The sequence below is a fragment of the Somniosus microcephalus genome, unplaced genomic scaffold, assembly GCF_052327205.1.
Source record: "Somniosus microcephalus isolate GS21.2 unplaced genomic scaffold, FLI_Smic_1.0 unresolved_chr7, whole genome shotgun sequence".
Lineage (NCBI taxonomy): Eukaryota > Metazoa > Chordata > Chondrichthyes > Squaliformes > Somniosidae > Somniosus > Somniosus microcephalus.
In genome coordinates, this window is record NW_028225185.1 from 7,861,574 (window position 1) to 7,884,466 (window position 22,893).

A 22,893-nucleotide genomic window follows, 5' to 3' on the forward strand; every position below is an offset into this window, starting at 1 on the left:
GTGAATGTAGGAAATGCGGCAGCCAATTAGCGCACAGCAAGCTCCCACAAACAGCGACGTGATAAATCACCAGATCATCGGTTTTAGTGATGTTGGTTGAGGTGCTAGGTCCCTCGTTTGGATACAAGTGAAAGGCGCCCAGCCAGACTCGGGTGTCACAGATCACAGATCACAGATATCACAGATACCCCACAGTGCAGATAGAGGCCATTTCGGCCCATCGAGCCTGCACCGACACATATCCCACCCGATCCCCGTAACCCCTACACCAACACATATCCCACCCTATCCCCGTAACCCCACGTATTTAGTCCCCCTAACACTAAGGGTCAATTTATCATAGCCAATCAACCTAACCCGCACATCTTTGGACTGTGGGAGGAAACCGAGTACCCGGAGGAAACCCACGCAAACACGGGGAGAATGTGCAAACTCCACAGTGTCAGGCCGCGCCCTCGCCCGAGGGCCCGCCCCGGGGTGGCACAGGAATTGGCGGAGGGTGAGGAAGATCCCAGCCGGAGTTACAGTTCGATATCAGTTACGCCATCTCCTGGCAAGATGAACTGGGTGCAAGGGGAGGGGCGGCACGGGTGGGCGATAAAAATCGGCTTCCGGTCGCTATTCGGCGAGGCTTCTTGCGCGCCCGAGGGCGCTCAGGCGAGGCAAGCAAGAGGGGGGTTCTCCGCGAGGCCTTCTGCAGTCGAATAGCGGCTGGGTAAGGGGGAAGGGGCCGGGGCCCGTGGATCCCAAACCCGTCGCTGTTTGCCGTCACCTGGGAAAGGGAAGCGGATGCGGGGGGGGGGGGGGGTCGCGAACATCGCTGTTTGTGGGAGCTTGCCATGCGCAAATTGGCTGCCACGTTTCCTACATTACCTTCCTAACAGCATTGTGGGTGTACCTACACCATACGGACTGCAGCGGTTCAAGAAGGCGGCTCACCACCATCTTCTCAAGGGCAATTAGGGATGGGCACTAAATGCAGGCCTAGCCAGCGACGCCCACATCCCATCAATGAATTAAAACAATTTTTTTTAAATTACAACAGTGACCACACTTCAAAAGTACTTCATTGGCTGTGAAGGCTCTTTGGGACGTCCTGAGGTGGTGAAAGGCGCTGGAGAAATGCGAGATCTTTATTTTGGCCAGGAAGGGTTAACTCTCTCGGTTGTTCCATTCCGTCCTTTACTTGGTGAAGAGCTAGATCTGGAAGATGAGCTAATGGTAAGGTGTCTGTCTTAATTAAATCCTAGCCCTGCTCTCCCGCAGAGAGATGTTTCTAAGAAACAGAAGATAGGAGCAGGAGGAGGCCATTCGGCCCCTCGAGCCTGCTCCGCCATTCAATGAGATCATGGCTGATCATCCAAATTCCAGTACCCTGTCCCTGCCTTCTCCCCATATCCCTTTAGCCTTAAGAAATATATCTAACTCCTTCTTGAATATATTTATTGAATTGGCCTCAACTGCCCTCTGTGGCAGAGAATTCCACAGGTTCACCACTCTCTGGGTGAAGAAATTCCTCCTCATCTCTGCCCTAAATGGCTTACCCCTTATCCTTAGACTGTGACCCCTGGTTCTGGACTCCCCGGCCATCGGGAACATCCTTCCTGCATCTAGTCTGTCTAGTCCTGTTCGAATTTTAGTTTCCCCTCTCATTCTTCTAAACTCCAACGAGTACAAGCCCAATCGACCCAATCTCTCCTCATACGTCATTCCTGCCATCCCAGGTATCAGCCTGGTGAATCTTCGCTGCACTCCCTCCGTGGCAGGAACATCCTTCCTCAGATAAGCTAAGGGCACCAGGGCCGAGACACTGCCAGCCTGCATTAAACACAGGGGGAGAAATTGGGTGAGTAGCGCCAGCTGTTAGCGCCTAAAGAGGCAGTCAGTGGCTGTAGCGCCACTGGCTGCACCTCCCGCGATATTCAGTAGGGGCGCTAATGGTGGCGTTAGGCATTTGTGCTGCGCTGCCACCGATGATGTCATCGGTGTGCGCAGCGCCCCATTCGTGCCCCGTTCGCGATATTTGGTAGCGAACGCCGGCAGTTGCGCCGCTCGCTACCCGCGCCCGGTTCACGGGGCCTTACTGTGCCGGCAGCGGCGCAAGTTAAGGTGGAGGTGCGGGGCGGCCGCTTTTTCGGTGGCCGCCTGCCGGCACCTCCGTCCCCGGCCTCCTAACCCCCCCCCCCCCCGGCGGCATTGCCGGCTGTTCCCCGAGGGCCCGGCACTTCTCCTTGGTGCCGGGCTCATTTGCCGGCACTCGCGAGCGGGGATCGCGCTGTTGCAGGCCCCTCCCCCTTAACAGTGGGAGGAAGGCCTGCAGTACCGCAGCGTGCCGTGCCGCGGCGTGTGGCGCTGCGGCACGTTGCGCTGCGATAATCAGTTTCAGCGCCCGAAGAGGGACGCGGAGCGCCTCGAGCCTCGCCCCGTCTCCCTCGAGGGGCACTGAAACTGAATTTCTGGCGATCGGTATCACTCCGATCGCTGCGCTTAATCCTGCGCTCCGCCGACTTTTGCGCCACTTTGGCGCCCCAACCCAATTTCTAGGCCAAGGTTTTTTTTAATTCATTCTCGGGATGTGGGCGTCGCTGGCGAGGCCGGCATTTATTGCCCATCCCTAGTTGCCCCTTGAGAAGGTGGTGGTGAGCCGCCTTCTTGAACCGCTGCAGTCCCGTGTGGTGAAGGTGCTCCCACAGTGCTGTTAGGGAGGGAGTTCCAGGATTTTGACCCAGCGACGATGAAGGAACGGCCGATATATTTCCAAGTTGGGATGGTGTGTGTGACTTGGAGGGGAACTTGGAGGTGGCGGTGTTCCCATGCGCCTGCTGCCCTTCTCCTTCTAGGTGGAAGAGATCGCGGGTTTGGGAGGTGCTGCCGAAGAAGCCTTGGCGAGTTGCTGCAGTGCATCTTGTAGATGGTACACACTGCAGCCACGGTGCGCCGGTGGTGGAGGGAGTGAATGTTTAAGGTGGTGGATGGGGTGCCGATCAAGCGGGCTGCTTTGTCCTGGATGGTGTCGAGCTTCTTGAGTGTTGTTGGAGCTGCACTCATCCAGGCAAGTGGAGAGTATTCCATCACACTCCTGACTTGTGCCTTGTAGATGGCAGATCCTGCATTTAACACAGGATCCTGCAAATCTACATTCACCATTGTGTGTACTCTGAAAGCAACGTTAAGGTAGCAAGTGTCCCTCAGCAATGGCAAATAGGCCCTAGCTCGAATCATGCATTGTTCATTACCAGTCCAGGTTCACACTTGATAGCAAACTGGATTCTCAAGAATGCAAAAACAAGTAAGAAATGGGTCGCACCTCACCACCACCTCCGCCCCCTCCCCACCACCCCCGACACCTTGCTGGCTCTGTGTGTGACTGGACTGCCTTCTTGCGCTGCTCATTTCCAATGCTCTCCCGGCCGGGCCTCCAACCTCCCACCCTCCGTAACCATCAGCTCATCTGAAACTCCTGCAGCCCCCGTGTCCTAACTCGCACCGAGTCCCGTTCACCCGTCACCCCCTGTTGCTCGCTGACTTACATTGGCTCTCAGTCCGGCAACGCCTCGATTTCAAAATTCTCATCCTCGTCTTCAAATCCCTCCATGGCCTCCTCGCCCCCCTCCCCATCACTGTAACCCCCTCCAGCCCCTACAACCCTCCCTATCTCTGGAACCTCCTCCAGCCCTACACCCCTCCCTATCTCTGCAACCTCCTCCAGCCCCTACACCCCTCCCTATCTCTGTAACCTCCTCCAGCCCCTACACCCCTCCCTATCTCTGTAACCTCCTCCAGCCCCTACACCCCTCACTATCTCTGTAACCTCCTCCAGCCCCTACACCCCTCCCTATCTCTGTAACCCCCTCCAGCCCCTACAACCCTCCCTATCTCTGTAATCTCCTCCAGCCCTACACCCCTCCCTATCTCTGTAACCCCCTCCAGCCCCTACAACCCTCCCTATCTCTGTAACCTCCTCCAGCCCGACACCCGTCCCTATCTCTGTAACCTCCTCCAGCCCCAACACCCCTCCCCATCTCTGTAACCTCCTCCAGCCCCTACACCCCTCCCTATCTCTGTAACCTCCTCCAGCCCTACACCCCTCCCCATCTCTGTAACCTCCTCCAGCCCCTACACCCCTCCCTATCTCTGTAACCTCCTCCAGCCCCTACACCCCTCCCTATCTCTGTAACCTCCTCCAGCCCCTACACCCCTCCCTATCTCTGTAACCCCCTCCAGCCCCTACACCCCTCCCTATCTCTGTAACCTTCTCCCGCCCCTACACCCCTCCCTATCTCTGTAACCTCCTCCAGCCCTACACCCCTCCCCATCTCTGTAACCTCCTCCAGCCCCTACACCCCTCCCCATCTCTGTAACCTCCTCCAGCCCCTACACCCCTCCCTATCTCTGTAACCACCTCCAGCCCTACACCCCTCCCCATCTCTGTAACCTCCTCCAGCCCCTACACCCCTCCCTATCTCTGTAACCTCCTCCAGCCCCTACACCCCTCCCTATCTCTGTAACCTCCTCCAGCCCCTACACCCCTCCCTATCTCTGTAACCCCCTCCAGCCCCTACACCCCTCCCTATCTCTGTAACCTTCTCCCGCCCCTACACCCCTCCCTATCTCTGTAACCCCCTCCAGCTCCTACACCCCTCTCCATCTCTGTAACCTCCTCCAGCCCTACACCCCTCCCCATCTCTGTAACCTCCTCCAGCCCTACACCCCTCCCTATCTCTGCAACACCCCCCAGCCCCTACACCCCTCCCCATCTCTGTAACCTCCTCCAGCCCTACAGCCCTCCCTATCTCTGTAACCTCCTCCAGCCCCTACACCCCTCCCTATCTCTGTAACCTCCTCCAGCCCTACACCCCTCCCCATCTCTGTAACCGCCTCCAGCCCCTACACCCCTCCCTATCTCTGTAACCTCCTCCAGCCCTACACCCCTCCCCATCTCTGTAACCTCCTCCAGCCCCTACACCCTCCCTATCTCTGTAACCTCCTCCAGCCCTACACCCCTCCCTATCTCTGTAACCTCCTCCAGCCCCTACACCCCTCCCCATCTCTGTAACCCCCTCCCTATCTCTGTAACCTCCACCAGCCATACACCCCTCCCTATCTCTGTAACCTCCTCCAGCCCTACGCCCCTCCCCATCTCTGTAACCCCCTCCAGCCCCTACACCCCTCCCTATCTCTGTAACAACCTCCAGCCCCTACACCCCTTCCTATCTCTGTAACCTCCTGCAGCCCTACGCCCCTCCCTATCTCTGTAACCTCCTCCAGCCCCTACTCCCCTCCCTATCTCTGTAACCCCCTCCAGCCCTACGCCCCTCCCTATCTCTGTAACCCACTCCAGGCCCTACACCCCTCCCTATCTCTGTAACCTCCTCCAGCCCCTACACCCCTCCCTATCTCTGTAACCTCCTCCAGCCCCTACACCCCTCCCTATCTCTGTAACCTCCTCCAGCCCCTACACCCCTCCCTATCTCTGTAACCTCCTCCAGCCCTACACCCCTCCCTATCTCTGTAACCCCCTCCAGCCCTACACCCCTCCCTATCTCTGTAACCTCCTCCAGCCCTACACCCCTCCCTATCTCTGTAACCTCCTCCAGCCCCTACACCCCTCCCTATCTCTGTAACCCCCTCCAGCCCCTACACCCCTCCCTATCTCTGTAACCTCCTCCAGCCCTACACCCCTCCCTATCTCTGTAACCCCCTCCAGCCCTACACCCCTCTCTATCTCTGTAACTCCCTCCAGCCCCAACACCCCTCCCTATCTCTGTAACCTCCTCCAGCCCTACACCCCTCCCGATCTCTCTAACCTCCTCCAGCCCCTACACCCCTCCCTATCTCTGTAACCTCCTCCAGCCCAACACCCCTCCCTATCTCTGTAACCTCCTCCAGCCCGTACACCCCTCCCTATCTCTGTAACCCCCTCCAGCCCCTACACCCCTCCCTATCTCTGTAACCTCCTCCAGCCCTACACCCCTCCCTATCTCTGTAACCCCCTCCTGCCCTACACCCCTCCCTATCTCTGTAACCTCCTCCAGCCCTACACCCCTCCCTATCTCTGTAACCCCCTCCAGCCCTACACCCCTCTCTATCTCTGTAACTCCCTCCAGCCCCTACACCCCTCCCTATCTCTGTAACCTCCTCCAGCCCCAACACCCCTCCCTATCTCTGTAACCCCCTCCAGCCCCTACACCCCTCCCTATCTCTAACCTCCTCCAGCCCCTACACCCCTCCCTATCTCTGTAACCTCCTCCAGCCCCTACACCCCTCCCTATCTCTGTAACCTCCTCCAGCCCCTACACCCCTCCCTATCTCTGTAACCTCCTCCAGCCCTACACCCCTCCCTATCTCTGTAACCCCCTCCAGCCCTACACCCCTCCCTATCTCTGTAACCTCCTCCAGCCCTACACCCCTCCCTATCTCTGTAACCTCCTCCAGCCCCTACACCCCTCCCTATCTCTGTAACCTCCTCCAGCCCCTACACCCCTCCCTATCTCTGTAACCCCCTCCAGCCCCTACACCCCTCCCTATCTCTGTAACCTTCTCCCGCCCCTACACCCCTCCCTATCTCTGTAACCCCCTCCAGCTCCGACACCCCTCTCCATCTCTGTAACCTCCTCCAGCCCTACACCCCTCCCCATCTCTGTAACCTCCTCCAGCCCTACACCCCTCCCTATCTCTGCAACACCACCCAGCCCCTACACCCCTCCCCATCTCTGTAACCTCCTCCAGCCCTACACCCCTCCCTATCTCTGTAACCTCCTCCAGCCCCTACACCCCTCCCTATCTCTGTAACCTCCTCCAGCCCTACACCCCTCCCCATCTCTGTAACCCCCTCCAGCCCCTACACCCCTCCCTATCTCTGTAACCTCCTCCAGCCCTACACCCCTCCCCATCTCTGTAACCTCCTCCAGCCCCTACACCCTCCCTATCTCTGTAACCTCCTCCAGCCCTACACCCCTCCCTATCTCTGTAACCTCCTCCAGCCCCTACACCCCTCCCCATCTCTGTAACCCCCTCCCTATCTCTGTAACCTCCTCCAGCCATACACCCCTCCCTATCTCTGTAACCTCCTCCAGCCCTACGCCCCTCCCCATCTCTGTAACCCCCTCCAGCCCCTACACCCCTCCCTATCTCTGTAACAACCTCCAGCCCCTACACCCCTTCCTATCTCTGTAACCTCCTGCAGCCCTACGCCCCTCCCTATCTCTGTAACCTCCTCCAGCCCCTACTCCCCTCCCTATCTCTGTAAACCCCTCCAGCCCTACGCCCCTCCCTATCTCTGTAACCCCCTCCAGGCCCTACAACCTTCCCTATCTCTGTAACCTCCTCCAGCCCCTACACCCCTCCCTATCTCTGTAACCTCCTCCAGCCCCTACACCCCTCCCTATCTCTGTAACCTCCTCCAGCCCTACACCCCTCCCTATCTCTGTAACCCCCTCCAGCCCTACACCCCTCCCTATCTCTGTAACCTCCTCCAGCCCTACACCCCTCCCTATCTCTGTAACCTCCTCCAGCCCCTACACCCCTCCCTATCTCTGTAACCCCCTCCAGCCCATACACCCCTCCCTATCTCTGTAACCTCCTCCAGCCCTACACCCCTCCCTATCTCTGTAACCCCCTCCAGCCCTACACCCCTCCCTATCTCTGTAACCTCCTCCAGCCCTACACCGCTCCCTATCTCTGTAACCCCCCTCCAGCCCTACACCCCTCTCTATCTCTGTAACTCCCTCCAGCCCCAACACCCCTCCCTATCTCTGTAACCTCCTCCAGCCCTACACCCCTCCCGATCTCTCTAACCTCCTCCAGCCCCTACACCCCTCCCTATCTCTGTAACCTCCTCCAGCCCAACACCCCTCCCTATCTCTGTAACCTCCTCCAGCCCCTACACCCCTCCCTATCTCTGTAACCCCCTCCAGCCCCTACACCCCTCCCTATCTCTGTAACCTCCTCCAGCCCTACACCCCTCCCTATCTCTGTAACCCCCTCCAGCCCTACACCCCTCCCTATCTCTGTAACCTCCTCCAGCCCTACACCCCTCCCTATCTCTGTAACCCCCTCCAGCCCTACACCCCTCTCTATCTCTGTAACTCCCTCCAGCCCCTACACCCCTCCCTATCTCTGTAACCTCCTCCAGCCCTACACCCCTCCCGATCTCTCTAACCTCCTCCAGCCCCTACACCCCTCCCTATCTCTGTAACCTCCTCCAGCCCTACACCCCTCTCAATCTCTGTAACTCCCTCCAGCCCCTACACCCCTCCCTATCTCTGTAACCTCCTCCAGCCCCAACACCCCTCCCTATCTCTGTAACCCCCTCCAGCCCCTACACCCCTCCCTATCTCTAACCTCCTCCAGCCCCTACACCCCTCCCTATCTCTGTAACCTCCTCCAGCCCCTACACCCCTCCCTATCTCTGTAACCTCCTCCAGCCCTACACCCCTCCCCATCTCTGTAACCCCCTCCAGCCCCTACACCCCTCCCTATCTCTGTAACCTCCTCCAGCCCTACACCCCTCCCCATCTCTGTAACCTCCTCCAGCCCCTACACCCTCCCTATCTCTGTAACCTCCTCCAGCCCTACACCCCTCCCTATCTCTGTAACCTCCTCCAGCCCCTACACCCCTCCCCATCTCTGTAACCCCCTCCCTATCTCTGTAACCTCCTCCAGCCATACACCCCTCCCTATCTCTGTAACCTCCTCCAGCCCTACGCCCCTCCCCATCTCTGTAACCCCCTCCAGCCCCTACACCCCTCCCTATCTCTGTAACAACCTCCAGCCCCTACACCCCTTCCTATCTCTGTAACCTCCTGCAGCCCTACGCCCCTCCCTATCTCTGTAACCTCCTCCAGCCCCTACTCCCCTCCCTATCTCTGTAAACCCCTCCAGCCCTACGCCCCTCCCTATCTCTGTAACCCCCTCCAGGCCCTACAACCTTCCCTATCTCTGTAACCTCCTCCAGCCCCTACACCCCTCCCTATCTCTGTAACCTCCTCCAGCCCCTACACCCCTCCCTATCTCTGTAACCTCCTCCAGCCCTACACCCCTCCCTATCTCTGTAACCCCCTCCAGCCCTACACCCCTCCCTATCTCTGTAACCTCCTCCAGCCCTACACCCCTCCCTATCTCTGTAACCTCCTCCAGCCCCTACACCCCTCCCTATCTCTGTAACCCCCTCCAGCCCCTACACCCCTCCCTATCTCTGTAACCTCCTCCAGCCCTACACCCCTCCCTATCTCTGTAACCCCCTCCAGCCCTACACCCCTCCCTATCTCTGTAACCTCCTCCAGCCCTACACCGCTCCCTATCTCTGTAACCCCCTCCAGCCCTACACCCCTCTCTATCTCTGTAACTCCCTCCAGCCCCAACACCCCTCCCTATCTCTGTAACCTCCTCCAGCCCTACACCCCTCCCGATCTCTCTAACCTCCTCCAGCCCCTACACCCCTCCCTATCTCTGTAACCTCCTCCAGCCCAACACCCCTCCCTATCTCTGTAACCTCCTCCAGCCCCTACACCCCTCCCTATCTCTGTAACCCCCTCCAGCCCCTACACCCCTCCCTATCTCTGTAACCTCCTCCAGCCCTACACCCCTCCCTATCTCTGTAACCCCCTCCAGCCCTACACCCCTCCCTATCTCTGTAACCTCCTCCAGCCCTACACCCCTCCCTATCTCTGTAACCCCCTCCAGCCCTACACCCCTCTCTATCTCTGTAACTCCCTCCAGCCCCTACACCCCTCCCTATCTCTGTAACCTCCTCCAGCCCTACACCCCTCCCGATCTCTCTAACCTCCTCCAGCCCCTACACCCCTCCCTATCTCTGTAACCTCCTCCAGCCCTACACCCCTCTCAATCTCTGTAACTCCCTCCAGCCCCTACACCCCTCCCTATCTCTGTAACCTCCTCCAGCCCCAACACCCCTCCCTATCTCTGTAACCCCCTCCAGCCCCTACACCCCTCCCTATCTCTAACCTCCTCCAGCCCCTACACCCCTCCCTATCTCTGTAACCTCCTCCAGCCCCTACACCCCTCCCTATCTCTGTAACCTCCTCCAGCCCCTACACCCCTCCCTATCTCTGTAACCTCCTCCAGCCCTACACCCCTCCCTATCTCTGTAACCCCCTCCAGCCCTACACCCCTCCCTATCTCTGTAACCTCCTCCAGCCCTACACCCCTCCCTATCTCTGTAACCTCCTCCAGCCCCTACACCCCTCCCTATCTCTGTAACCTCCTCCAGCCCCTACACCCCTCCCTATCTCTGTAACCCCCTCCAGCCCCTACACCCCTCCCTATCTCTGTAACCTTCTCCCGCCCCTACACCCCTCCCTATCTCTGTAACCCCCTCCAGCTCCGACACCCCTCTCCATCTCTGTAACCTCCTCCAGCCCTACACCCCTCCCCATCTCTGTAACCTCCTCCAGCCCTACACCCCTCCCTATCTCTGCAACACCACCCAGCCCCTACACCCCTCCCCATCTCTGTAACCTCCTCCAGCCCTACACCCCTCCCTATCTCTGTAACCTCCTCCAGCCCCTACACCCCTCCCTATCTCTGTAACCTCCTCCAGCCCTACACCCCTCCCCATCTCTGTAACCCCCTCCAGCCCCTACACCCCTCCCTATCTCTGTAACCTCCTCCAGCCCTACAGCCCTCCCCATCTCTGTAACCTCCTCCAGCCCCTACACCCTCCCTATCTCTGTAACCTCCTCCAGCCCTACTCCCCTCCCTATCTCTGTAACCTCCTCCAGCCCCTACACCCCTCCCCATCTCTGTAACCCCCTCCCTATCTCTGTAACCTCCTCCAGCCATACACCCCTCCCTATCTCTGTAACCTCCTCCAGCCCTACGCCCCTCCCCATCTCTGTAACCCCCTCCAGCCCCTACACCCCTCCCTATCTCTGTAACAACCTCCAGCCCCTACACCCCTTCCTATCTCTGTAACCTCCTGCAGCCCTACGCCCCTCCCTATCTCTGTAACCTCCTCCAGCCCCTACTCCCCTCCCTATCTCTGTCACCCCCTCCAGCCCTACGCCCCTCCCTATCTCTGTAACCCCCTCCAGGCCCTCCACCCTTCCCTATCTCTGTAACCTCCTCCAGCCCCTACACCCCTCCCTATCTCTGTAACCTCCTCCAGCCCCTACCCCCCTCCCTATCTCTGTAACCTCCTCCAGCCCTACACCCCTCCCTATCTCTGTAACCCCCTCCAGCCCTACACCCCTCCCTATCTCTGTAACCTCCTCCAGCCCTACACCCCTCCCTATCTCTGTAACCTCCTCCAGCCCCTACACCCCTCCCTATCTCTGTAACCCCCTCCAGCCCCTACACCCCTCCCTATCTCTGTAACCTCCTCCAGCCCTACACCCCTCCCTATCTCTGTAACCCCCTCCAGCCCTACACCCCTCCCTATCTCTGTAACCTCCTCCAGCCCTACACCCCTCCCTATCTCTGTAACCCCCTCCAGCCCTACACCCCTCTCTATCTCTGTAACTCCCTCCAGCCCCTACACCCCTCCCTATCTCTGTAGCCTCCTCCAGCCCTACACCCCTCCCGATCTCTCTAACCTCCTCCAGCCCCTACACCCCTCCCTATCTCTGTAACCTCCTCCAGCCCTACACCCCTCCCTATCTCTGTAACCTCCTCCAGCCCCTACACCCCTCCCTATCTCTGTAACCCCCTCCAGCCCCTACACCCCTCCCTATCTCTGTAACCTCCTCCAGCCCTACACCCCTCCCTATCTCTGTAACCCCCTCCAGCCCTACACCCCTCCCTATCTCTGTAACCTCCTCCAGCCCTACACCCCTCCCTATCTCTGTAACCCCCTCCAGCCCTACACCCCTCCCTATCTCTGTAACCTCCTCCAGCCCCTACACCCCTCTCTATCTCTGTAACTCCCTCCAGCCCCTACACCCCTCCCTATCTCTGTAACCTCCTCCAGCCCTACACCCCTCCCGATCTCTCTAACCTCCTCCAGCCCCTACACCCCTCCCTATCTCTGTAACCTCCTCCAGCCCTACACCCCTCTCTATCTCTGTAACTCCCTCCAGCCCCTACACCACTCCCTATCTCTGTAACCTCCTCCAGCCCCTACACCCCTCCCTATCTCTGTAACCCCCTCCAGCCCCTACACCCCTCCCTATCTCTAACCTCCTCCAGCCGCTACACCCCTCCCTATCTCTGTAACCTCCTCCAGCCCTACACCCCTCCCCATCTCTGTAACCTCCTCCAGCCCCACAACCCTCCCAGATCTCTGTAACCTCCTCCAGCCCCACAACCCTCCCAGATCTCCGCGCTCCTCCAATTCCGGCCTCTTGAGCATCCCCCGATTTCCATCGCTCCACCATTGGCGGCCGTGCCTTCAGGCGCCTGGGCCCCGAGCTCTGGAATCCCCTCCCTAAACCTCTCCGCCTCTCTCGCCTCCTTTGAGACGCTCCTTAAAACCGACCTCTTTGGCCAAGCTTTTGGTCACCTGCCCTTCTCAACTTCACCCTGTCACCTTCAAAGATTTGTGAATTTCCCTCCTCATGTCCCTCTGCTCTCGCACCCTTCCCCCCCCCATCAAAATAGCGCCATTTGGATTATACTGCCTCACTGTATTGATGGAGGCTGTTGCCACTAGTTGATCGGACAAGGACTAGGGGCACAGATGTAAGGTTTTGGGCAAGAGATTCAGGGGGGTGTGAGGAAGAACTTTTTTACGCAGCGAGTGGTGAGGACCTGGAACTCGCTGCTGACGGAAGTGGTGGAAGTGGAGACACTCAGGCCTAGAAATTGGGTATAGCCTCGCTTGAGGCGTTAGAACTGGCGAAGCGCTAAGTTTATAGCCAGGCGAAAGTTATCGCTGCCTGGCGAGATATTGGGTTGCATCGCCCCCAAAGGGGATTGAGGCGCTAATTCAGTCGTTGCACGGTGCTCTTAAGGCGCAAAAGTTCAGGCGCTACTCAATGTCGACGCGGACGGGCGCAGCGCAGGTGAACTCAATTACGGGAAACCACGAGACCTCCAGGCGCCGGCCGGCTCTTGAAGGGGTGGGTCAGTCAGCCTGAGCTTCAACACCCAACGCCCTGTAGGCCTCAGATTCGCCGCTCGCCCTTGTCTGGCGGTACAAACTTGTTCAGCATGGAGAAGGTTAGACAGAGAGCAGAGCGCTTCAGCACTGAGGCTCTGGACCACTTGGTGGCTGCAGTTGAACACCGTCGAGAGGTCCTGTGTCCGGATAATGGCAAGAGGCCGAATCAGAAGGCTTACCGACGATCTTGGAGGGAGGTTGCTGTGAGGGTCAACTCCAGCAGCATGGCGACCAGGACCCCTGTTCAGTGCAGGAAGAAATTCAACGACCTCACACGGATCGTTAGGGTGAGTGATGGTTTAGCAAACTTCTGATTCCCTCCATCTGCAGCTGACTTCGGGCACCCTGCTGCAATGATGCGCCAATGGCCATCTGTCAGCAAGCACCCATGGCCCTTTCTGGCCACACACATGGACAGATGTCTCAAGGCCTCATGTAAGGGCTCTTGCACCATGGGGGGCATGCGATGATCTCTCAAGGCCTCATGTAAGGGCTCTTGCACCGTGGGGGGGCATGCGATGATCTCTCAAGGCCTCATGTAAGGGCTCTTGCACCATGGGGGGCATGCGATGAGGTCTCAAGGCATAATGTTACAGAACATCCCCTTCTTTCCCCTGCAGTCCAAGCTGGCGATGATCCGAAAGGAGCAGCGTCGAACCGGTGGCGGACCTCCACAAGCGGTCACTCTGACGGATCTGGAGGAGAGAGTGCACCAGATACTTGGAGGACGTCTGTCTGGTCCAGTGACCACTGCATCTGCCGACCCCATTACCGACAGCGAGGGTAAGACTCTCACCTTTTCCACCTGTTGCCTTCCACTTGGTCCCCCCGCCAGCATGCATCCTCAGTGTGCAGCCATGTCAGAGCCTTGCCGCAATCTGGCATGCCTTTCAGCAAACCTGTCCTTCTGCTAAAGCCACTCTTCCACCTCCCACTTTCAGATGAAGCAGCACCAACTCGGGCTCAACGCGCTGAAGCTGCCAGTGCCAGTGCCACCGGAGGCGGGGAGCAGGAGGACTCCGGACCAGCCGTTGCAGAATCCGGGGAGCGGAGACATCTACAGACTGGGGATAGCAGTCCCCTGGAGGGGAGGGGGGGGGGGGCGCTCTGAGGGTGAACCAGTTGCCAGACCAAGCGGCATGCAGCAACACACGGGGGATAGGTAAGTTCGGCCACCGTCTCCCCGGAGGGCAAGGCAGGTCGTCATGACTGCTGCACAGAGTGCAGATGAGGTGCGTCGCCTGGCTGAGATGAGCAAACAGGCCCGGGTCAGACACACGGAGCTGAGGGCTGCAGTCGAGAAGATGCCTGAGTCAATAGATTCATTGGCTAAGAGTATGTTGGACTTCGGGGCAACAATGGAGAGGACTCTCCAGGGCTTTGGGGCAACAATGGACAGGACTCTGCAGGTGTTCGGGGCAACAATGGACAGGTCTATCCAGGGCTTCGGGGCAACAATGGACAGGACTATCCAGGGCTTCGGCCCAACAATGGAGAGGACTGTCCACGGCTTTGAGTCGGCTATGGAAAGGACTGTTCAGGGCTTCGGACAATCCCTGGAAAGGTCTGTGCAGGGCTTGTCCGAGGCAGTGGAGCGGTCGGCACCTGGCTTGTCCGAAGCAATGGGAAGAACTGTCCAGGCCTTCTCCGAAGCACTGGCACCTGGCACACAGGTCCTCACTGTTGCCACGCAGTCACTTGCTGGGCTCCTCCACAGCCAGATTGACGCAACGCGATCTCTCACTGTAGCCACCCTCTCTGCATCAGTTAGGATCACCCCGGGCCCTTCCACTCCCGTACAAGGCCAGCAATCAGTGGAGCATGCGACTGTGGCGGATGAGCCGAGCCGCTCCCCTCAGATAGCCAGCCAGTGTGTCGTCCGACCATGGTGCAGGTGTCCTCTCTCGGCAGGAGACCATTGCACATGCCAGCGCTGGGAGGCCTGCATTGCAGCTGCCACCACCTGCAGGCCACACTGCTTCCAGCCATGGTCACATCAAGCATCCTGCGTCCGCACCCTCCAAGCCCAGAGGTCGGCCAGGCCGTCCCTCAGGGGCTTCTGCGCTTCCACACAGTGAGCAGGCATCCCCCAGCCTTGAGGCCGCCACTGGGGTCCAATTACGTCGGAGCAGCAGGGAGGGAAGGGGCCGGGCGTGAAAGAGAAGTCGTTCTCCCTCAAGGGGCCAGTTGTAGAGGGAGGTGCTGAGACGTTTGTTTGTCCAAATGCAAGGACACCCTCACCTGTTGTTATATTTGCAGAAGGTTTGTTGAGTTTTGCGGCTTTGCCGAACAGTTCACAGTTATTTTGAAAGTTATGGTTTCTGTTGACATTACGTTGTTTAGCTGTAATGAAAGACTTTTGTGCCAATAAACAGAAGTTTCAATGTGGCATGGTGCATGTGACTACTTTCAGTGATGCTGCCATTCAGAGGCCCTCAAACATCCAAAGTGCGCATCAGTTAAGACTCTCATCATTCCGCCACAGGGGCGTCGACAGGAGTCCAGATGAGCCTCTGACGTATGGCCCTTCCACTTTCAGCAGCCCTTCCATCTTCCTCCTCCTCCTCCTCCTCCTCCTCCGCCTGCTCTTCCTCCTCCTCCTCCTCATCCTCCGCCTGCTCTTCCTCCTCCTCCTCCTCCTCCTCCTCATCCTCCTCCTCCGCCTGCTCTTCCTCCTCCTCCTCCTCCGCCTGCTCTTCCTCCTCCTCCTCCTCTTCCTCCTCCTCCTCCTCCTCCGCCTGCTCTTCCTCCTCCTCATCCTCCTCCTCCTCCTCCTCCTGCTCTTCCTCCTCCTCCTCCGCCTGCTCTTCCTCCTCCTCCTCCTCCTCCTCCGCCTGCTCTTCCTCCTCCTCCACCTGCTCTTCCTCCTCCTCCTCCTCCTCCTCCTCCACCTGCTCTTCCTCCTCCTCCTCCTCCTCCTGCTCTTCCTCCTCCTCCTCCGCCTGCTCTTCCTTCTCCTCCTCCTCCTCCTCCGCCTGCTCTTCCTCCTCCTCCTCCGCCTGCTCTTCCTCCTCCTCCTCCTCCTCCTCCTCCTCCGCCTGCTCAGCTAGTCGTTGAGGGACAGCTGGAATTGGCTGTGTGCGTCGATTCGTCAAGTTGTGGAGCATGCAGCAGACGACGACGATGTGTCCCACTTGCTGTGGCGAGTACTGCAGGGATCCCCCCGAATCTTCCAGACATTGGAAACGCTTTTTGACAACACCAATAGTGTGCTGTTTACTGTGCCTGGTCGCCTGATGGCCGCTGCTGATCAGCTCTTCTGCTGGGGTGTCGGCCACACGGAGTGTTGTCATCAGCCATGGCCAGAGAGGATAGCCCTTGTCCCCAGTAAGCCAGCCTCGTCTTCGAGGCAGCCCCTCAAAAAGGTTACAAACTGAGGTCAACCGCAGGATAAAGGCATCATGGCTGCACCCTGGGAAATGCGCGGTGACTGCCATGATGATTTGGCGGTGGTCACAGACCAGCTGCATGTTGAGGGAGTGCAACCCCTTGCGGTTGCGGAAGTCCTAAGGATGATGGCATGGCGCCCTCAAAGCCACGTGTGTGCTGTCACTCGCCCCCTGCACCATGGGGAAGTCCGCAATAGAAGCGACACCCTGCGCGCCCTCCACCTGCTTGTGCAGGGTCCGAGGGAAGGTAATGAATTGACGCCTTCGCCTATAAAGGGCTTCTGTAACTTGCCGGATGCAACAGTGGACTGCAACCTGAGCGACAGTCGCAATGTCCCCAATGGCTGACTGAAAGGATCCGTTGGCATAACAACGGAGGCCATCAGTCAGTTTAGCCATCACGGACAGAGAGGTTCTGCAGCGTTCACGCGGCTGCAGATCCTGACCAAGCAGGTGGCACAGATCAGTAACAATGTCCCTCCAGAATCGGAGCCTTCCCAAACACTGCTCCTCCGACATGTCAAGGCTTGTCACCTGCTGCCTAAAGACCCTCGCAGCATCCCGTCGGATTGGCCGACCTCCATTGCCCCTCCTCCTTCTGGCCAATCCCGGCCCTCTCTCCCGCCGTCTCTCTGCCCCTTCACAGTGTTGGGCGATGAGGCCGTCGCCCTCCAAACAAGCTACCATTCCGATGCCAGTTGGTCAAAAGGCTTTTAGGTGTAGTGCTGCAAGTGCTTCGGACAGGGTTGAAGGTCCCAAGTACTGTGAAGCTCAAATCCCAGAACTCCGCTCCACATTGGCTTGCCAACTCTCTCTAGCAACGATCGCAATGAGCAGGCCAAGTGGCGGAAGATTCTGCACTAGAGCTGTCCCCTTTAAATAGCGCCCCCCTACTCCGAGAAGGGCCTGTTAGCCCTCCTTCGAACTGTCACTAATAGTGCTGGGCGCTAAGGCTCCGGGCGCCATCCAATATGCGCTCAGGCGCTCCTAGAAGGCGTTGCACATTGAAATGACGTCATGAACTGCTTGCGCTCGCGGGCGCGCGCAAACACTTAGCGCAGGCGCTAAATGTATAGTCAATATCTGAGTTGTCGCTATCTTCATAGCGTTCGCCCCAACATAGGGCATTGCCCCAATTCTAGGTCTCTTTAGGCGCTCAGCGCCGGCGCTACCAACCCAATTTCTAGGCCTCAGTGTTTTCAAGGGGAGACCGGATAGGGACTTGAGGGAATTAAACTTGCAGGGCTACGGGGATAGAGCGGGGGAATGGGACTGACTGGATTGCTCTACAGAGAGCCGGCACGGAGTCGATGGGCCGAATGGCCTCCTTCTGTGCGGTTATGACTCTATGGTTCCAGGGATGAGGGACTTCAGTTATGTGGATAGATTGGAGAAGCTGGGGTTGTTCTCCTTGGAGCAGAGAAGGCTAAGGGGAGATTTGATAGAGGTGTTCAAAATCATGAGGGATCTAGACAGAGTAGATAGAGAGAAACTGTTCCCATTGGCGGGAGGGTCGAGAACCAGAGGACACAGATTCAAGGTGATTGGCAGAAGAACCAAAGGCGACGTGAAGAAAAACTTGTTTACGCAGCGAGTGGTGAGGATCTGGAATGCACTGCCTGAGAGGGTGGTGGAGGCAGACTCGATCGTGACTTTCAAAAGGGAGTTGGATAAGTACCTGAAGGAAAAATATTTGCAGGGCTCCGGGGAAAGAGCGGGGGAGTGGGACTGGCTGAAGTGCTCTTGCAGAGAGCCAGCACGGGCTCGACGGGCCGAATGGCCTCCTTCTGTGCTGTAACCATTCTATGATGCTAGGCTCCCAATATTATATCCTTTATCAATTTCCCCCCGCATTCTATTTCTGCCTGGTTTCCGACTGTATTCTGTACCTGACATTTGTCAGAAACCTCCTTTTTCTGTTTTATTTTAACCTTTATTTTCCTTTGCCATCCGGGGAGCTCAAGCTTTGTGCGCCCCGTATATCCTCCTTGTGGGAATGTGCTTGGTTTGTCCCCGAACTATCTCCGCCCTGAAGGCTGGCCATTGCTCCTTTACAGTTTCCCTGGCCAATCTTTGTTTCCGGTCCACCTGTGCCAGATCCCTTCTCAAAATCACTGCAATTGGCTCTCATCCTGTTGGGTACTTTCACCCTGGATCTTTCTTTGTTCCTTTCCATAACTATATTAAACCTGATTATATTATGATCGCTATTACCCAGATACCCAGATGCTCCCCCCTCCCGCCCCCACTGAATCACTCTCCACTTGCCCTACCTCATTCCCCAGAGCTAGATCCAGCACTGCTTCCTTCTTTGTTGGGCAAGAATCATAGAATAGTACGGCACAGAAGGAGGCGATTCGGCCCATCGAGTCCATGCTGGCTCTTTCGAAGAGCAATCCAGTTAGTCCCACTCCCCACCGCTCTTTCCCCAGATCCCGGCAATTTTTTCTCCTTCAAGTATTTATCCAATTCCCTTTTGAAGGCTGCTATTGAATCTGTATCCACCACCCTTTCAGATATTAATTAAGGACGATCTCCTGTACATATTTTAAGAAGCCTTCGGCCTCCTTGCCCTTTACTCTGTTTTTCCCCAGTCTATATTAAGATCATTGAAGTCCCCCCAGTATTGATGAAAGAAAGACTTGCATTTCTCCAGCGCCTTTCACCACCTCAGGACGTCCCAAAGCGCTTTACAGCCAATTAAGTACTTTTTGAAGTGCGGTCACTGTTGTAATGTAGGAAACGCGGCAGCCAATTTGTGCACAGCAAGCTCCCACAAACAGCAATGCAATAATGAGCAGATCATCTGTTTTAGTGATGTTGATTGAGGGATAAATATTGGCCCCAGGACACCGGGGAGAACTCCCCCTGCTCTTCTTCCGATAGTGGCCGTGGGATCTTTTACATCCACCCGAGAGAGCAGACGGGGCCTTGGTTTAACGTCTCATCTGAAAGACGGCCCCTCCGACAGTGCAGCGCTCCCTCAGTACTGCCCCTCTAACAGTGCGGCGCTCCCTCAGTACTGCCCTCCCGACAGTGCGGCGCTCCCTCAGTACTGCCCCTCCGACATTGCGGCACTCCCTCAGTACTGCCCCTCCGACAGTGCGGTACTCCCTCAGTACTGCCCCTCCGACAGTGCGGCACTCCCTCAGTACTGCCCCTCCGACAGTGCGGCGCTCCCTCAGTACTGAATCTGGGAGTGTCAGCCTGGATTTGGTGCTCAAGTCTCTGGAGTGGGACTCGAACCCACGACCTTTGATGTCTAAGGCGCGAGAGAGAGAGAGAGAGAGAGAGAGACTCTGGGTTTTGCTGAGTGTCCCTGGGAAGGGGTTAATATATGCTCCAGATGACTAAGTGCTGTTTTTGTTGATTCTGCACGGTCAGCTTTGAACCCAGAGCAGATGCCCTTGTGTCGAGGTTAACTCGTGCTGTGTTGCGGGGTTTAAACTTATTTGGCAGCGGCAGTGGAGCCAGGACGTACCAATAGAGGGGCGAGACAAGGTGCTTAGAGAACTAGGAGGGACAAACAGCAACAGAATAAAGAATAGCGCAGGAAGAGAGGAGTTAGAGCGAGGGAAATTGCATAGCCAGCGAACATGATGTTAGAATGCGCGTGTGTTAATTCGAGGAGTGCTACAAATAATGTTGATCAGCTAGAGGCTGAAGTTGCTACATGGGGTTAAGGTACAGTGGCTTCAACTTAGAGATGGCTTAAACTTGTATTTACACAGCATCTTTAATGTAGTAAAATGCCCCAGGGCGTTTCACAGGAGCGTAAATCAGACAAAATTTGACATCGAGCCACATCAGGAGATATTAGGACAGGTGACCAAAAGCTGGGTCAAAGAGGTCGGTTTTAAGGAGCGTCTGAAAGGAGGAGAGAGAGGCGGAGAGGTTTAGGGAGGGAATTCCAGAGCTCGGGGCCCGGGCGGCTGAAGGCACGGCCGCCAATGGCGGAGCGACGGGAATCGGGGAGGATGCGCCAGAGGCCAGAATTGGAGCAGCGCAGAGATCTCGGGGGGTTGTAGGGGCTGGAGGAGGTCACAGAGATAGGGAGGAGGGATTTGAACACGAGGATGAGAATTTTAAATTCGAGGCGTAGCCAGACCAGGAGCCAATGTAGGTCAGTGAGCACGGGGGGGGTGGCGGGTGGGGGGGTGGGGAAGTGATGGGTGAAAGGGGCCCGGTGCAAGTTAGGACACGGGGGCAGTCGAATTTTGGACGAGCTGAAGTTTATGTAAATATGCTTAGTTGACACCCAAACTATCTCCGCATTGAAGGCAGGAATGGGACCTTTAAATATTCCTGACTACAATGCCTTCAGGAGGGATAGGGAGGAACACAAGAAAAGGAGGGCGGTTGGCAGTATTGGAGAATATTACAGTTCTAGGGACGGACCATGTACTCGAGGGCTCAAAGAATGAATCGATCTGGTTCGAGCTAAGGAGCAGGAAAGGAGCCGTTACATCGCTGGGTGTTTAATATCGAGCCCCAAATAGCGAGAGAGAAATTTCAGAGAGCTGTAACAACAACAGAGCATCGTCCCTCCACCAACATTGCTAAAAACAGACGATCTGCTCATTTATCACATTGCGGTTTGTGGGGGCTTGCTGTGCGCAAATTGGCTGCCCGCCTTTTCCCACATTACAACAGCGACCGCACTTCACAAAAAAAGTACTTCATTGGCTGTAAAACGCTTTGGGACGTCCTGAGGTGGTGAAAGGCGCTGGAGAAATGCAAGTCTTTATTCCTTCAGGGAAGGGAGCGGCCCCGCCCAGCCTGTGCGTCTCAGTAAAACACACTAGGAGACACTGCAGGTATACGCGGGCCCACTTTACGAGAAGCGCTCCCCGGCCGGGAGCGCGAAGCGGAAAAAAAAATCGGGCGGCGAGATGAGGCGCGGCCGGTTTTTTGCGACCGGTTTGAAATTGCTGCTCGTCAGGTGGGTGTAAAATTGTCTAATCTGCAACCCCCCCACCCCTGCTTCCCCTTAGTTGCTTTTTAAAAACACTTATTATTTTTTACCCCCCTTTATACCTGGCGGGGAACGACCCCAATCTGATCACCGTGACAATAAGAGAAGGCGTCGTGTTCTTTTTGCCCTTTAGCCCCCCCCCTCCCCCACCCCGCCCCATCAACCCCTGGTGCAAGTAGCCAGAAAAGGGGAGCTGCTATTCGGCTAAGGGGGGCATCGCCGCCCTGCACTGCACTCTCCCAGCAGCGGCGGGGGTGCGGTCAACGATTAAAAACCTCTTAAGGAGGTTGCCAAACGTCAAATCAGGGTGACTCCGAAACAAGGAGAGAGAGAGAGAGGGTGTGGGAAAAACAAAGTTGAAAAGTTTGAAACTTTTCTTTTGGTATTGTGTGTCACTCACTGGGATACCTGAAGTAGAACTCGTTCTCGGCGTCCGTCACGTTCTCCTGCGCCTTCCGCCTGAACCACTCCTTGGGGTCGGTGTCGCCGTCGTAGCGGACGAAAATTGCGAAGAGGATGATCAGCGCTAGCTGCAGCAAGAGGCAGATGAGAGGCAGCTTCAGCCGCATGTTGGTGGAGGCGTTGCTCATGGCTGGGAACCAAATATCTGGTCGGCAATTTTGCAAAGAAAGGCTGCAAGATCCCGGCTGGCTGGCTGTCCGCCTCCCTCACCGACACACAGAGGCTGCTGAGTGTGTGAGAGAGCCAGAGAGGGAGACCTTTATATAGTCCCTGCGTCTGGCCCACCAACTATGTCACTTGCAAACAACGCCGAAATCACGCCCCTCATCATTTTTTTGTTTGCAAAAAGAAATAATGCCAGGCAGGTTGCAAAGCAATTCGCCAATTAACAGGCAGAGGAACAAGGGATCCGTCCAGAGGGAGGCCATTCAGCCCATCATACCTGTACCAGCTCTTTGAAAGACAGAATCTCATTTCTCCAGCACCTTTCACCACCTCAGGGCGTACCAAAGCGCTTTGCAGGCAATCAAAGACTTTTTTTTCAAGTGTAGTCGCTGTTGTAATGTAGAAAACGCGGCAGCCAATTTGTGCACAGCAAGCTCCCACAAACAGCAATGTGATAATGACCGGATCATCTGTTTTAGTGATGTTGGTTGAGGGATAAATATTGACCCCAGGACACCGGGGAGAACTCCCCCTGCTCTTCTTCCAATAGTGGCCGTGGGATCTTTTACATCCACCTGAGAGAGCAGACGGGGCCTGGGTTTAACGTTTCATCCGAAAGATGGCACCTCCGACAGTGCAGCGCTCCCTCAGTACCGCCACTCTGACAGTGTGACGCTCCCTCAGTACTTCCCCTCCGACAGTGCGGCGTTCCTCAGTACCGCCCTTCCGACAGTGCGGCGCTCCCTCAGTACCGCCTCTCCGACAGCGCGGCGCTCCCTCAGTACCGCCCTTCCGACAGTGCGGCATTCACTCAGTACTGCCCCTCTGACAGTGCGGCGCTA

At 56.9% G+C, this 22,893-nt stretch overlaps 1 protein-coding gene across 1 annotated transcript in view; it reads right to left on the minus strand.

Annotated features, from left to right (window-relative positions):
• Nucleotides 1-22,133, minus strand: part of rhbg (Rh family B glycoprotein) — a 50,389-nt gene extending 28,256 nt beyond the window's left edge. Inside the window, 1 exon segment of the mRNA XM_085978544.1 lies at nt 21,825-22,133. Coding sequence (XP_085834670.1) covers nt 21,825-22,014 — 190 coding nt within the window. The 5' untranslated portion in view covers nt 22,015-22,133.
• Between the last annotated feature and the right edge of the window lie 760 nt (nt 22,134-22,893).